A 14,194-nucleotide genomic window follows, 5' to 3' on the forward strand; every position below is an offset into this window, starting at 1 on the left:
CCAATGAATTATACAGCAGAAGTGTGTCAAGAAACGCGTCTGGGGCTCCTTTACACTAATAGTGATATAATGCCTCACTGGGACTGGGACAGAACTTTTCTTTCTTTGTAATTTTCTTGCTTTTTAGTCATTCTAGTGTGTGTTCAGACCACACTGTGTGTGTGTGTTTATTTATTTATGTATTTATTTAAAGAGCTTCTGTAAAAAGCAAAATTTCCCTTAGGGACAAGTAAAGTTCTATCTATATATCTAAGAACCAGCAAATGTTATGACCTTTAAATATGGAGTAATGGTGTGTACCCTATCAACAGTCCACATGTGATAAAACATATTATAAGCCTTTTTAACATGACATAAAACAGTGAAAGACAACATCTAACATACTGTATTTCAAGGGACTTATTATTTTTAATGATAACTTATTTCTGTTAATAAAAAACTTACTACAACTTTTAAAGACTGTTATATATATATCTGGGTTATAATGGATACCTAAAGTGTGACCATTAATGGTTTCTTGTAAAGGATAGTTAAACTAAAGTGCCACCATTCAATCATTACTGTTTGCCTCTCTGTGATAAATAACACCATGGATCCAAGAAACATAAAAGATTTTATGAGTACATTTCCAAGGGGAAATGTATGATAGTAAGGAGATACTGTATGGCTTATCAACTTCAAAAAATAAAAAATAAATGTAGAAAACGGGAGAACAGGCCCAAGCACTTAGTCACTGTCTCTGAAATTCCCATGGGCCTGCTAAACTGTATTTAATTAAAAGTACCTGTAAGAATAAAATGTAAGATTGAAAGAGAGCACAAGGATCCATGTTAAAGCACACAATCGTAAGCATCTCCAGTGAAACACAAAATCAATTAAATTGGAAAGAAATGTTTAATGGAGGTTGATCAAACTAAAACAATCTTTTACTTTCTTAGAATTTTAGAAACTACTGAAAATTAGTAAAAGTCCACTGACTGTCTGCAAGATAGAATGACGATGTGTTAGACATCTGTGCAATGTCAGAAATGAACTACTCTAGACAAAGAAACCAGTGAAAGAACGAGGCGGTATATAACCCTGTTAGAAATATTAGAGATAAGTGCACATCTGCACTAATGTACTAAAGAAATGAACTTTTGACCCTGAAAACAGAAATATAAGCATGGGCTATAACTGAGGTAATCTGACCACTGAAGCGGAAGTTCACTCTTGTTGACATAAACATATTGTGATGTTGCCCACCCCTCTCTGTTTTTATATCTGCTTGTGTGAAACCTGTACTTTACTGAGTTTAAAGCAGCCCCACTCCGGACTGAGGACAATGTTATATACTGTACCTTATTAACTACTGCTTCTGGAATCTGTGTAAGCTGTGAGTTGCTTTCTCATAAATTGCCCCAGTTGTTCAAAATTAATATTTTCTGCTACATTTTGAAGCATAGGAATTAGTGATATATCAGCACAAAACTGCTAGTGTGGACATGTTGTCTGTTGGGTAACATTCTTCAGGCTGCTTCTCGACTTTACCTTGATGACTGAAGATCAAAAATACTGCTTCACAAACTCGACCACCACAAACCCCATTGTTATTTAAAGAAAACATGGAATTGTATGACACAAGTAAAGGCACAGTAGCACAAAAACAAGTACTTCCCCTTGAACTGGAATGAAAACAATGACACGAGTCAACAGTTGCTGTAGCTCCCCAAGGCCGAGACTCCATTCCAATACTTCCAAAGACAGAGAACCATTTCCCTATAGCATTAGTTGACATCAAAATTTAAGTGGCATTTGAGTAAAATTGTGAATTTCTGATTTGTGAACTAGATTTTTCATTTGTTCCGCTATTTACAGTATGTGTCACATATCAGAAACTATTTTTCTTCCCAGGATGGTAATAGCACTAGCCATAAGACTATTACATTTTGAGCTTTAGTGTCCCATTGCAAGACAGACTTAGTTGGTGATGGTTTAGCTTCCCCCGTCATTTTTAAGATGTTTATTTGATCAATATTTGTTTTAAATGATGCCTTTTGGGCTTCAAGTACCCCACTGATCTTTGTATATCCTGTAAGATTTAGAGATTAAGATTTCAGCTACAGCCAAATGAATTTTGTCTATCTTTTGTTGTGATCTACTGGTTAAATAAATGAACACAATTTGACAAGGCTGATGGGCCTTCCTTTGGCCCATCCATTTAAACCTTTGTAAGTTTTATCAAGATATACTGAATTTAGTTTTTTTTCTTTTTGCCTTTTATTTTTTTGTGATCAAGTTTTTATTAAATAAACACAAAACATAGGATATAAACAATAAACAAACATACAGTACAAAGGTACCCAAACCTCCCTCTCCCACCCAACCCAAGTGGTTAAAAAAGAAACAAGCAATAACTGACAGAAAAACAAAGTTGAGGAGTTACAAACCAAGATGTACTCCGTTGAGCAGCAGCACACCAGACTTCAATTGCATTATTTTGCTATCACTGACACGTATGACTAGAACTCATCCAGTTTTCCTTGTGTAGAGCCCCTCACAAAAGTTCTTTACTGTGCTATCACTTTCTCTTTGTAGTTTTTTTTAATTAGCACATTCAAAGCTAACTGATTTTAATAATCAAATCACTGGGGTACACAGAGAGTTTGGGAAAGAAAATACATTTTATTCTGTAGATAATTTATGGGGATCAGCATGTGCAAATTATGGTTTCCGTAGGTATGATAAAGAACCCTTACTCAGAGAATCCCACAATCCCTTGAGTCAAGGAAAGATTTTGTGTCCTTAGAAAGATATGGGTGGTAAATGTGGTTACATTATCCTCATATTTTTGGTACAAAAACTTTATTTTGCTTTCTGAAGGAATTTGATGGCGACCATGTAATCATAATGGAGTGCTTACAGATTTCTTCATGAGAAAGCTCAAGGCTACAGGAAGAATGATACTCGAAGAGTTAGACTTAGACACCATTTATGTTTAATATTAATAATAATAATATATTTTATTTATATAGTTTTTTTTAATTCCTCTGCTTAATATGCTTATTGTGGTGTTACTGTATTTCTTTTTACACTGAGAATCTTTGGCTATTGATATGTAAACAGGGGACTGGCGAGGTGTAGCTGGAAGTTAGATTGTGTTCTCCCTAGATCATCAAACTAAGAGCCGGGCACTCCATGCAAGCTGAAGTCTAATCAGGTTTGAAAAGCAGTTTTGGGGTGGGGGGATGCTAGTGGTTAAGCAAACGAGATCTGAACAAAAATAAACTCTTTAGGTAGCATCAAATGCTTCGGGTATAGCTCATTTTCGACGTTTTTGTCGCTACTCTTTTCTACAAAGGTCAGGCTTTCATTTGATTTGTCATCTACTTCTGCTGATCATACCAGGCACCTTGTTGCACAGCCATTAAATGCTGTCTCTTTTATTAAAGACATACAGGTTAATCAGATGCCCACTGACAGGGCAATTGACTAAGGTTAATCTGGATTAATGTGTTAATCTGAAATAATTTATAATGTCCATGAATAAATTCTGCATTTGTAATAAAATGGAAAATGCGTTAAAGAAATATCTGGCAATTAACATAAACCATGTATTAGAGCTCAAAATGAGTGCTTTCTTGAATCAAAAAATATAAATGGAAGCATCACACACTTTTGTTTTTCAGAATTTCAACATGTGCACAACCTGTCTATACTAGGAAATGTCTTTAAAATAAATGTTTTTGTTTTTTTTACATTAATTCAAAGCTGGCACAGCTATTACCACTACTTACTCAAAGCTCATAGTTCTTCTGTTTGAATGCCAGTCTCAATCACTCTTTGTCATGGTTGTCTGTAGATTTGACAATGAACCTGTCTATCCATCTGTCCATATGTGTGTGGTGGTGGGAGAGTAGCCCGATTCAGGAAGGGCACATATCCAGTGGCACGATGGGTAGGGGCATTGGCCTCCAGGAACAGTTGGTTGATATTGATAGAGATGTCTTGCCACTCTCTTCTCCTCTTGTTAATGAGTCCCATGTTGTTCGAAGTGACAGACTGCTTCAGTGATGGTCTGTTCCAAAGCAGATGTCTCAATCTGGGTATGTGGAATGGAGCAAGCCTTGAGAGACTGTTTCAAGTGGTCCTTCCAGCATTTCTTTGGGCCACACCAAGGTCGGGAGCCTTCGGCAAGTTCACCATCCGAGGAAACTGAGATTCATCCATACGAATAACGGGCCTTATCTAGTATAAGGCATGGCTGAGAAGCATGGCCTCAATGCTTGTTGGTGAGCAATGTTCCAGAATTTTAGTTTGTGGGATCCTGTCCTCCCAAGTGATGCCCAGGCAGCAGATGAGGAATGCTTCTAAGAAGTGGATTTGCTTGCTAAAGGGAGTCCAGAATACACATCCAGCCAGAAGAGTTGATATACACTCTGCATTATAGACCATGACCTTAGTTGGTCATATTGATCCTGCTACATTTGGGATGAAACCAGCTTGCAACCCTGGAAATACTCTGTCTGCAATGTGACAGACAAGGACTATTCCAAGAACATCCAGCAGTGAAGTACCATGGCTGTTGCCGCAGTCTTGTCGGTCCCCCTTCTTCTTCTAGATTATGGTAGCATGTTTCAACAAGTTGGGAATTTTGTCCAGCTTCCAGCAAAGAGTGAATAAGTCTGTAAACTTCATAAGAAGATTAAGTCTCCCATATTTATATATTTTGGCTGGTATATTGTATTCACCAAGTGCCTTCTTCATCATCAGAGACTGGATGGTAGTCACTCTTTGTAGACTTTGCACATTCTCTCCATGTTTAAATGGATTTTTACTCTAGTTTTCTTCTCATATTCAAAAGATCTGTGTGCTAGGATGAATAACACTGTATACTGTAAGTGAGTGTGCCCTTTGATGGGCTGGTGGCCTGTCTGGAGTTGATTCCTGCATTGCACTGGGTGATACTACTATAAAGTTCAGTCTTCTGAACTCTGAACTGGAGTAAGTGAATCTAAGATAAGATGAATAAAAATCTGTTTTAACTCTTTTTAATACATTTGCATGAGATCACTTCAGCTGTTTTGTGGTTGTTTGATTTACTCCTTACAACTAGTTCTGCAAATCATTACTGACATTTTGATAATCTGTGAATATATATATATATATTTTTTTTACTATTTTTTCAGCTTCAAAAAGAGACTGCATTGAAAAGTTTGGCCAGAGAACAGTTGAACGTATTATTAAAGACAATGATGTCATTTGTACAACTGAGTACTCACGCATTGTGCCCCTAGAGAATGGAGAGGTAAAGTATGCCTTTATGATTAGTTCCGTCATTAGTAGATAGATGAAAAGAATGTATCAGCTTTTCACCCTTATTTGCATCATAATACCATTATTTGAGTCTCAACAGTGTTAAGTAAACTGTACATTACTTTATCAAAAAGGGGAAAAGGGAATAATTGATACTTATGCCATAGACTGAAATTTTATTATCGAATAGGTAGTTAAAGAACCATGAATAGACACATATCAGAGATAGATAGATAGATAGATAGATAGATAGATAGATAGATAGATAGATAGATAGATAGATAGATAGATAGATAGATAGATAGATAGATAGATAGATAGATAGATAGATAGATAGATAGATAGATAGATAGATAGATAGTATAAAATCCACACACTAAAAGTCACTGCCGAGCAGAGGCTGTCTGGGGGTGAAATGAGACAAGGCAATAAGCAAAAAGGACAGGTGCTGTACAGGCTTGTAAATATACGAAGTGCTGCGCGAGAAGCATATTACACGCAGCATCATCATCATCATCATCATCATCTAACGGAGCAAAGAGGAGGCATACTGTGTTTGTTCCCATTGCAACAGCGTTCAAGTGGGGGCCTTGGAAGTGCAGCCGCGTCCTCCAGGGGTGTGCACAGCCCCCTTCTTCACAAGATAGATACGTAGATAGATCTGTATTTTACATTCTGTAGCAGCACAAAATGAGTGCAACTATTACATAAATGCAAAGCACAGAATTGTATACTGCACATAATATAACATTAATTATAAATGAACAGAAAAAAATAATACACCTGTGCTAACTTGTCTATTGCAACTGGCTACAGTAAAGGTCAGCACGGTGGGAAGAGGCATTTTATAGTCCGATGGCTACATGCATGATGGACTGGAAGAATATCCCAAACTACTCTCCTACTTACTTTCGGTCTTTTTGTACAGTATGTCTGTGTTTCTTATCCAATCCAGTCTACTGCTTGGATGGACCTCCAAGAATTTATAAGTCTGCACCACCTCCACTTCCTCCATTGTTTTGGCAACTGGTCTTGGGTGGTATCTTACGTAATGCCACGTTTCCACTGCCTTAGCATGGCAAGGTATGCTACAAGAGTAGGTCATATTAATATTGTTTCTATGGAAACTTGGCTGCTGTGTTTAGTGGCTGATTTATCATCTGTTCTGCAATCAGAATCAATTTCTGCCTATTTTACATTTTTTTTGGAATTTCAGAGATTGAAATTATTATCTTAATTGTGACAAAAGGCTCTGCCTGACCATTAGAGAAGTGTGCTGTGTTAAACGTCTTGAAGCCACAATTATATTATTTTGACATTAGCATTAAGATAATTAATGTGAGCTTGTACATCTGAAATTTAATAACTATATCACTGTTAAACTGGGATTTGCCTGCACCATAAAGCCATTTAAATAAATGAAGGGTGGACAGAACTGTAAGGGGGTAGCAGGTGTGTGACTGCTAGTGTATAGCATTGAGATGTGGGGTGAGATTAAAGTCCAAAAACTAACTTCTCACTCAGTGAGGGTTAAAACAATAAGTTCTTTTCATTTCATTTCATTTACTTTCGTTAGATTAAATCGTCTCTCCATAACTGGGTGTCATTCATACAAGGAGCTGAAGTTCAAGGGCTTCTTATATTGTTGTATTGATATTAAGGTCCAGTGAAAGTGAAAGCTTAGATGGCAATCCATTGATTTCTAATCAATAATGTAAAGAGGAATCAAAGGTCTTTCTATAATTTATGAAATATGTGAATTCATATTTCAGACAATTTGTTAATTTGACTATATGTTACTTAAATTTTTCAGAAAACATTCCTGGATTGAAATGCAGCACAACATCACCTTTTATTATTGTATTTCAGATTGTTGTCTCTTTGGTGAATGGCAGACCTGGCGCTATGAATTTCTCCTATTCCCCTGACCTACGTGATTTCACAAAAGCCACAAGTATCCGCCTGCGTTTCCTCAGGACCAACACTTTGCTGGGACATCTGATGGGCAAAGCTCTCCGGGACCCAACTGTCACTAGAAGAGTAAGTGATGAGGTCCAATATAAATGAATCAGTGCTCATTTAATGTAGAATTTAAATACACCACCTTCCCAAAATGTAACAGACTTGGCTGAAGTGTGATATGACCACTCAACTTTGCTAAATCATGCCCAGACCAGAGGATCCCCAAAATACATAACTCATAGTTTAAAAAGCTGTTCATTTCAACACTTTCACCTATCATACCTCCATGGTGCTCACAATATTGGTGAAATCAAATCCACAACATGCACTGTAATTGAAAGATTTACAGTCTTGAGCTCCATCTGGCTTTCCAGTAAGCGCTTTGAAGAATTGATCTGCAAAACAAAATTAAACTTGTCATATTCCTTTAAGTTGATAGTTTTACTTGTTTACATGAAATGTGCTACATTTTGTTGTGGTGCACAATGATCATTTTCCAATGGGTATTTTATGTTATGCTAGGAAATACTGTAATTATCTGCTATCTTTTTTTCTTGTGCTATATTAAGTTTTCTTTAACCTGTTTATCCTCAGTATTACTACAGTATTAAGGATATCAGCATTGGAGGACGCTGCGTATGCAATGGACATGCAGAAGCTTGTGATGCCAAAGACCCGACTGATCCTTACAGGTAAACTCTTTTAATAGCACAACACTCTGGCATTAGCAACATACACATAAGAGATGCTTTTCTGATTTGAGTACACTTGAAATAGCGAAAAGCTGTGAGTCCAACAAAAGACCTCTAAACCAGGCCAGGATATTCCACAGCCTGCCTAGGAAAGTTCACATTCAAGGCAGCCTAAACCCCAAACTTTACAGGCAAGGTTAGTCCTACACACACCCAAGAAAAGAGGTGTGGCTCCAAAAGTTCAAAACATATCTTTAAAAGTCACAAAATACACAAAAACTACCCACAAGGGAGAGGAACCCATAAAAACCACAAGCATGATAGAATTAGTCCAATAAAGAATATTTTAAAACTGCAGAAAAATAAAAAGCCAAAAGGGGTTTGCCTAAAACGGCATCCCAGATCAAATTAGTCCCAATATAAAATCCAAGAACAGAAGCAGACATCCAGAATATACCAGAAAATCAAACGAAAACAATGGTTTGAACGCCACACTCTTCAAAGTTCAAGGACATTCAGAAGGAATCTGTTATGTCCACCACAATATAAAGGTGGAGGGCGGTCCTTCAGAAGTGACATCATGACGGCCACACATCTTAAGTTTCATCCACAGAATACAAGGAACATTAGAACAATATACAGTAGATGAGAACAGGCCTCATCTGGAGTACTGTGTGCAGTTTTGGTCTCCAGGCTACAAAAGGACATAGAGGCACTAGAAAAGGTCCAGAGGAGAGCGGCTAGACTGATTCTGGGGCTACAGGGAATGAATTATGAGGAAAGATTTAAAGAGCTGAGAATTTCAAGTTTAAGCAAAATTAGATTAAGAGGTGACATGATTGAAGTGTTTTAAATTATGATGTTTAATTAGTACAGTGGATCGAGACAGTTATTTTAAAATGAGTTCATCCAGAACATGGGAATACAGTTGGAAACTTATTAAGGGTAAATTTCACACAAACATTAGGAAGTCTTTCTTTACACAGAGAACCATAGACACTTGGAATAAGCTATCAAGTAGCGTGGTAGACAGTAGGATATTTGGGACTTTCAAAACTCGACTTGGTATTTTTTTAGAAGAATTAAGTGGATAAGACTGACAAGCTTTGTTTGGCTGAATGGCTTGTTCTTGTCTTGTTTATTGTTCTGATGTTCAGGGAGTTCCACCTTTATGTTGTAAAAGAAGAGGCTTGCAGAGTTTATTTGGTATTGGGCTGTTCCAAATGAAACTGAGACTGGGCACCCTCAGATACATTGCTTTGCTTGGTTTAATTTGAAAACATGTCTGTGTCTTCTGAATAAAATAAACAATCCAAAGCAAATGAAATTCCAACCTCTGCCTGGCAAAAATAGTCAGCATTCTAAGGCTTACGGAACTTATACACTTTGAGGTTGATTATCAGTGGAATGTACTGAGCGAAGGAGTTTAGGGGTTCCGAGATAAGCAGAAGCAGAGGAAGGAGGAGGGCAGGACAGACATTTATCAGCTCTGGAATTCAACAATGTGTCCTAGCCTGCCAGACTGAAAGAACACAGTTCCGCTCCTGAGGTCCACAGCTGCGCACTTGAAACACGGCCTGACCAACACACGCCCAGCCAGCTTACTTTCGCTTTGTTGCACGTTCTTGGGGGTTTATGAGACACTCTAAGTCCAATGCCAATTAGGTCTACTTTCCTTTTCTCTTTAAATTAAGATGAGCCCATTATTATATAAGCATATTTGTGTCATAGTAAAGTTAAACATATTACTGTATTTTTTAAATTAATTAACAACAGCTGTTTCTTAGTGCATACCAGCAAAAACTTGGATTATGGATTACAAACATAATTACATCCTGTAAATTATCAATAATTTAGAGGGTGGTTACAATTTATACCAAAGGGGACAATGCAACAATGCAGTGTTAGGAGTGTCAGGATGTCCTGCTCATTGTACCTTCCTAAGCATCACCAGGAGTTTGGTAGTGATATTGGAGCTATAAAATCAAAAAGGGATATCCTTTTGTGTTAGTTCACCGCCTTGTTCCTGATAAACTGCTTTTGGAAAACAGCTCAATTCGTTAGACGGGAACAGTTCAGGATGTAGGTTGTCTTCCAAGTATCAATAACTCAAGGGCATCATATTGGTAGTTAGTCTTAATTCAGCTTCTGTGTGTGTTTGTGAGAAATTGCCATAAGCACATTAGTATATACATATTCTCCTGAAAAATCCAAAATGTGATTGCATCTTGCATATGGGGTTCACCTTTTTGTAGCACTACAGAATACAGTGAAATTTTTAGTTGCATGTCTAACCAACATCACCACACTGTGGTGCCCTGATAAACAGCAACGTGTGAAAAGACTTCTCACTGCACAAGCACAAAGCTCCATTCCATGCCATTGTTTGGTATTTTTCAGTCTTTATGTTGGCCTATGGAAATAATAGAGACATCGTTCTGAGTTGTTAGAGGGCAAATAATTAAATGGTCTGATCAGTTATTTGACTGGAAATGTTTTTAAAAATGTTGATTTTGAAATACATCTTCCAGCAATGCCATTTTATTTTTATCATGGGTGCCGCCATTGATTGTTGTTCGTAATTTGCTAGCAGGCTGTTGATAGGCAGTGTGTGACATTGTCACCATGACAGTATAAAAGTCAGCCACATACACTTCCTAACAGTCCAAGTTTATGGATTATTCAAAACAAACAATAAAAACAATATCGTTAAGATATCTCTTTTTACGATTTCTTTTCCATACTTTGACTTTGATTTATGTCTTGTCGGTAGGCAATGTGAAATATTCTCAGCATGTTTCTTCTTTTATGATTGCATCTCTCTTCCTGGCCTTCGTTTATTTAATTCCATCCATCCATCCATTTTCCAACCCGCTGAATCCGAACACAGGGTCACGGGGGTCTGCTGGAGCCAATCCCAGCCAACACAGGGCACAAGGCAGGAACCAATCCTGGGCAGGTTGCCAACCCACTGCAGGGCACACACAAACACACCCACACATCAAGCACACACTAGGGCCAATTTAGAATCGCCAATCCACCTAACCAGCATGTCTTTGGACTGTGGGAGGAAACCCACGCAGACACAGGGAGAACATGCAAACTCCACGCAGGGAGGCCCCGGGAAGTGAACCCAGGTCCCCAGGTCTCCCAAATGTGAGGCAGCAGCGCTACCCACTGCGCCACCGTGCCGCCCTTATTTAATTCCTGCCCTCACAATTAAGAATTTTGCTTATTATTAAAATGACAATCCGTCTTCTGATTATGCAGTCAGTAAACCCTACGCATTTATGAATTTTTCTGCCTAAGCTAGACAGAATTTTATTTATATGGACCAGAAGAAGAAAACATAGTTGGAATTGTGGAAAATTTCATCATCGGGAAAGCAGTCCTATCTTTCATAAAAACAAAAGGTGCAAAACTGAAATCTTAGTCAAAGTTAGAAAAAAAGACATCTTTCAAAGCCAGAAAATTTAAAGAAATGATCGACACAGAGTTCACAGGTTTTTACCTAATCAAAGGATGATCCTTAAGCCATCATAAGAAGTGCTTTTTTCACAGGCATATGAAAATATGTATACTGATATATTCATTTTTGTTGAAATGCACGTAATCCAGTTCAGGCCTACTTGTGGCTGGGTGGCAAAGACTATCCCAGCAGTTCTGTGATCAAGGCAGCAGACAACTCCAGACAAGGTGCCAGTCTGTCACAGGGCATTCTCACACCTTACATACTGTAGGTGGTGGTGCAGTGGTGAGTGTCAGTCCTGGAGCTGAGTGCTGGACCAGTTAGCGTTTGCATATGCTTTTCTGCCTGCTTGAGTTTTTCCTCCAGGCTAAGTTAACTGGAGACTGCAAATGAAGTGTAGGTCTACGTATGAATGCGCCCTATGAAGTGCTGGCTCCTTGCCCTGAAACATTGCATTGGCTTAAGGAGTTTTGAGAATGGTTACATGACTGAGATTTCAATATCTGTTTAAATAACAAATTAAATCTGGCTACTCTTTCTAAGAAAATGTTCAAGGAGGTTTCGCAATTTACTTTTATAGACTGATGAGTCTGATGTGAGAACAAACTGCTACTCCACAATCAGTGGTAATGTTCTTGTGATTGTCATACACATCAGGGCTGGAGGCTGTTGGTCCTCCTTTGTCTTTTTCAGAGGAAGATGTGTTTTTTCTCTTGCAGTTTTATAATGTTTTTACAGTTCAGGGTGAGCATGTTGGGGGTTGAACTGACACACTTTCAGAGGAGAGTGAGGATAACAATAATAAAGGTTAATACAGAAGTTATTGCTGCAAGTCTAAAATTCAATGATATACTATTGAATCATACCGAACTACTATCCTAAACTAAAAGAATAAGTTAAAGATAAAGAGCACCTGGAGGAAACCCAAGCAGACAAGGAGATAAGAAACAAACTCCATGCAGGGAGAACCTGGGATGTGAACCCTGGTCTTCTTACTGCGAGGCAGTAGCACTACCACTGTGCCACCCATGAGGAATGTTGTTTAGATCTTATACTCTATCTATCTATCTATCTATCTATCTATCTATCTATCTACAGTGCATCCGGAAAGTATTCACAGCGCATCACTTTTTCCACGTTTTGTTATGTTACAGCCTTATTCCAAAATGGATTAAATTCATTTTTTTCCTCAGAATTCTACACACAACACCCACATAATGACAACGTGAAAAAAGTTTACTTGAGGTTTTTGCAAATTTATTAAAAATAAAAAAACTGTGAAATCACATGTACATAAGTATTCACAGCCTTTGCTCAATACTTTGTCGATGCACCTTTGGCAGCAATTACAGCCTCAAGTCTTTTTGAATATGATGCCACAAGCTTGGCACACCTATCCTTGGCCAGTTTCGCCCATTCCTCTTTGCAGCACCTCTCAAGCTCCATCAGGTTGGATGGGAAGTGTCGGTGCACAGCCATTTTAAGATCTCTTTAGAGATGTTCAACTGGATTCAAGTCTGGGCTCTGGCTGGGCCACTCAAGGACATTCACAGAGTTGTCCTGAAGCCACTCCTTTGATATCTTGGCTGTGTGCTTAGGATCGTTGTCCTGCTGAAAGATGAACCGTCGCCCCAGTCTGAGGTCAAGAGCGCTCTGGAGCAGGTTTTCATCCAGGATGTCTCTGTACATTGCTGCAGTCATCTTTCCCTTTATCCTGACTAGTCTCCCAGTCCCTGCCGCTGAAAAACATCCCCACAGCATGATGTTGCCACCACCATGCTTCACTGTAGGGATAGTATTGGCCTGGTGATGAGTGGTGCCTGGTTTCCTCCAAACGTGACACCTGGCATTCACACCAAAGAGTTCAATCTTTGTCTCATCAGACCAGAGAATTTTCTTTCTCATGGTCTGAGAGTCCTTCAGGTGCCTTTTGGCAAACTCCAGGCGGGCTGCCATGTGCCTTTTACTAAGAAGTGGCTTCCATCTGGCCACTCTATCATACAGGCCTGATTGGTGGATTGCTGCAGAAATGGTTGTCCTTCTGGAAGGTTCTCCTCTCTCCACAGAGGACCTCTGGAGCTCTGACAGAGTGACCATCGGGTTCTTGGTCACCTCCCCAACTAAGGCGCTTCTCCCCTGATCGCTCAGTTTAGATGGCCGGCCAGCTGTAGGAAGAGTCCTAGTGGTTTCGAACTTCTTCCACTTACAGATGATGGAGGCCATTGTGCTCATTGGGACCTTCAAAGCAGCAGAAATTTTTCTGTAACCTTCTCCAAATTTGTGCCTCGAGACAATCCTGTCTCGGAGGTCTACAGACCATTTCTTTGACTTCATGCTTGATTTGTGCTCTGACATGAACTGTCAAGTGTGGGACCTTATATAGACAGGTGTGTGCCTTTCCAAATCATGTCCAATCAACTGAATTTACCAGAGGTGGACTCCAATTAAGCTGCAGAAACATCTCAAGGATGATCAGGGGAAACAGGATGCACCTGAGCTCAATTTTGAGCTTCATGGCAAAGGTTGTGAATACTTATATAAATGTGCTTTCTCAATGTTTTTATTTTTAATAAATTTGCAAAAATCTCAAGTAAACTTTTTTCACGTTGTCATTATGGGGTGTTGTGTGTAGAATTCTGAGGAAAAAAATGAATTTAATGCATTTTGGAATAAGGCTGTAACATAACAAAATGTGGAAAAAGTGATGCGCTGTGAATACTTTCCGTTTTCTATCTATCTATCTATCTATCTATCTATCTATCTATCTATCTATCTA

At 38.6% G+C, this 14,194-nt stretch overlaps 2 protein-coding genes across 3 annotated transcripts in view; one reads left to right on the top strand and one right to left on the bottom strand.

The window, feature by feature from the left end:
* The window catches only part of LOC114658415 (cadherin-4-like), a 2,147,065-nt gene that overhangs the window by 642,752 nt on the left and 1,490,119 nt on the right, over positions 1-14,194 (bottom strand). The window lies entirely within an intron of this gene.
* The window catches only part of lama5 (laminin, alpha 5), a 266,233-nt gene that overhangs the window by 107,936 nt on the left and 144,103 nt on the right, over positions 1-14,194 (top strand). For both annotated transcript variants that reach the window (XM_028811670.2, XM_028811671.2), the window contains exons 4-6: positions 5,169-5,287; positions 7,165-7,335; positions 7,852-7,949. In XM_028811670.2, the coding sequence (XP_028667503.2) occupies positions 5,169-5,287; positions 7,165-7,335; positions 7,852-7,949 (388 nt within the window). The remainder of the gene's footprint in view (positions 1-5,168; positions 5,288-7,164; positions 7,336-7,851; positions 7,950-14,194) is intronic.

Source organism: Erpetoichthys calabaricus, chromosome 10, assembly GCF_900747795.2.
Source record: "Erpetoichthys calabaricus chromosome 10, fErpCal1.3, whole genome shotgun sequence".
Classification (NCBI taxonomy): Eukaryota; Metazoa; Chordata; class Cladistia; order Polypteriformes; family Polypteridae; genus Erpetoichthys; species Erpetoichthys calabaricus.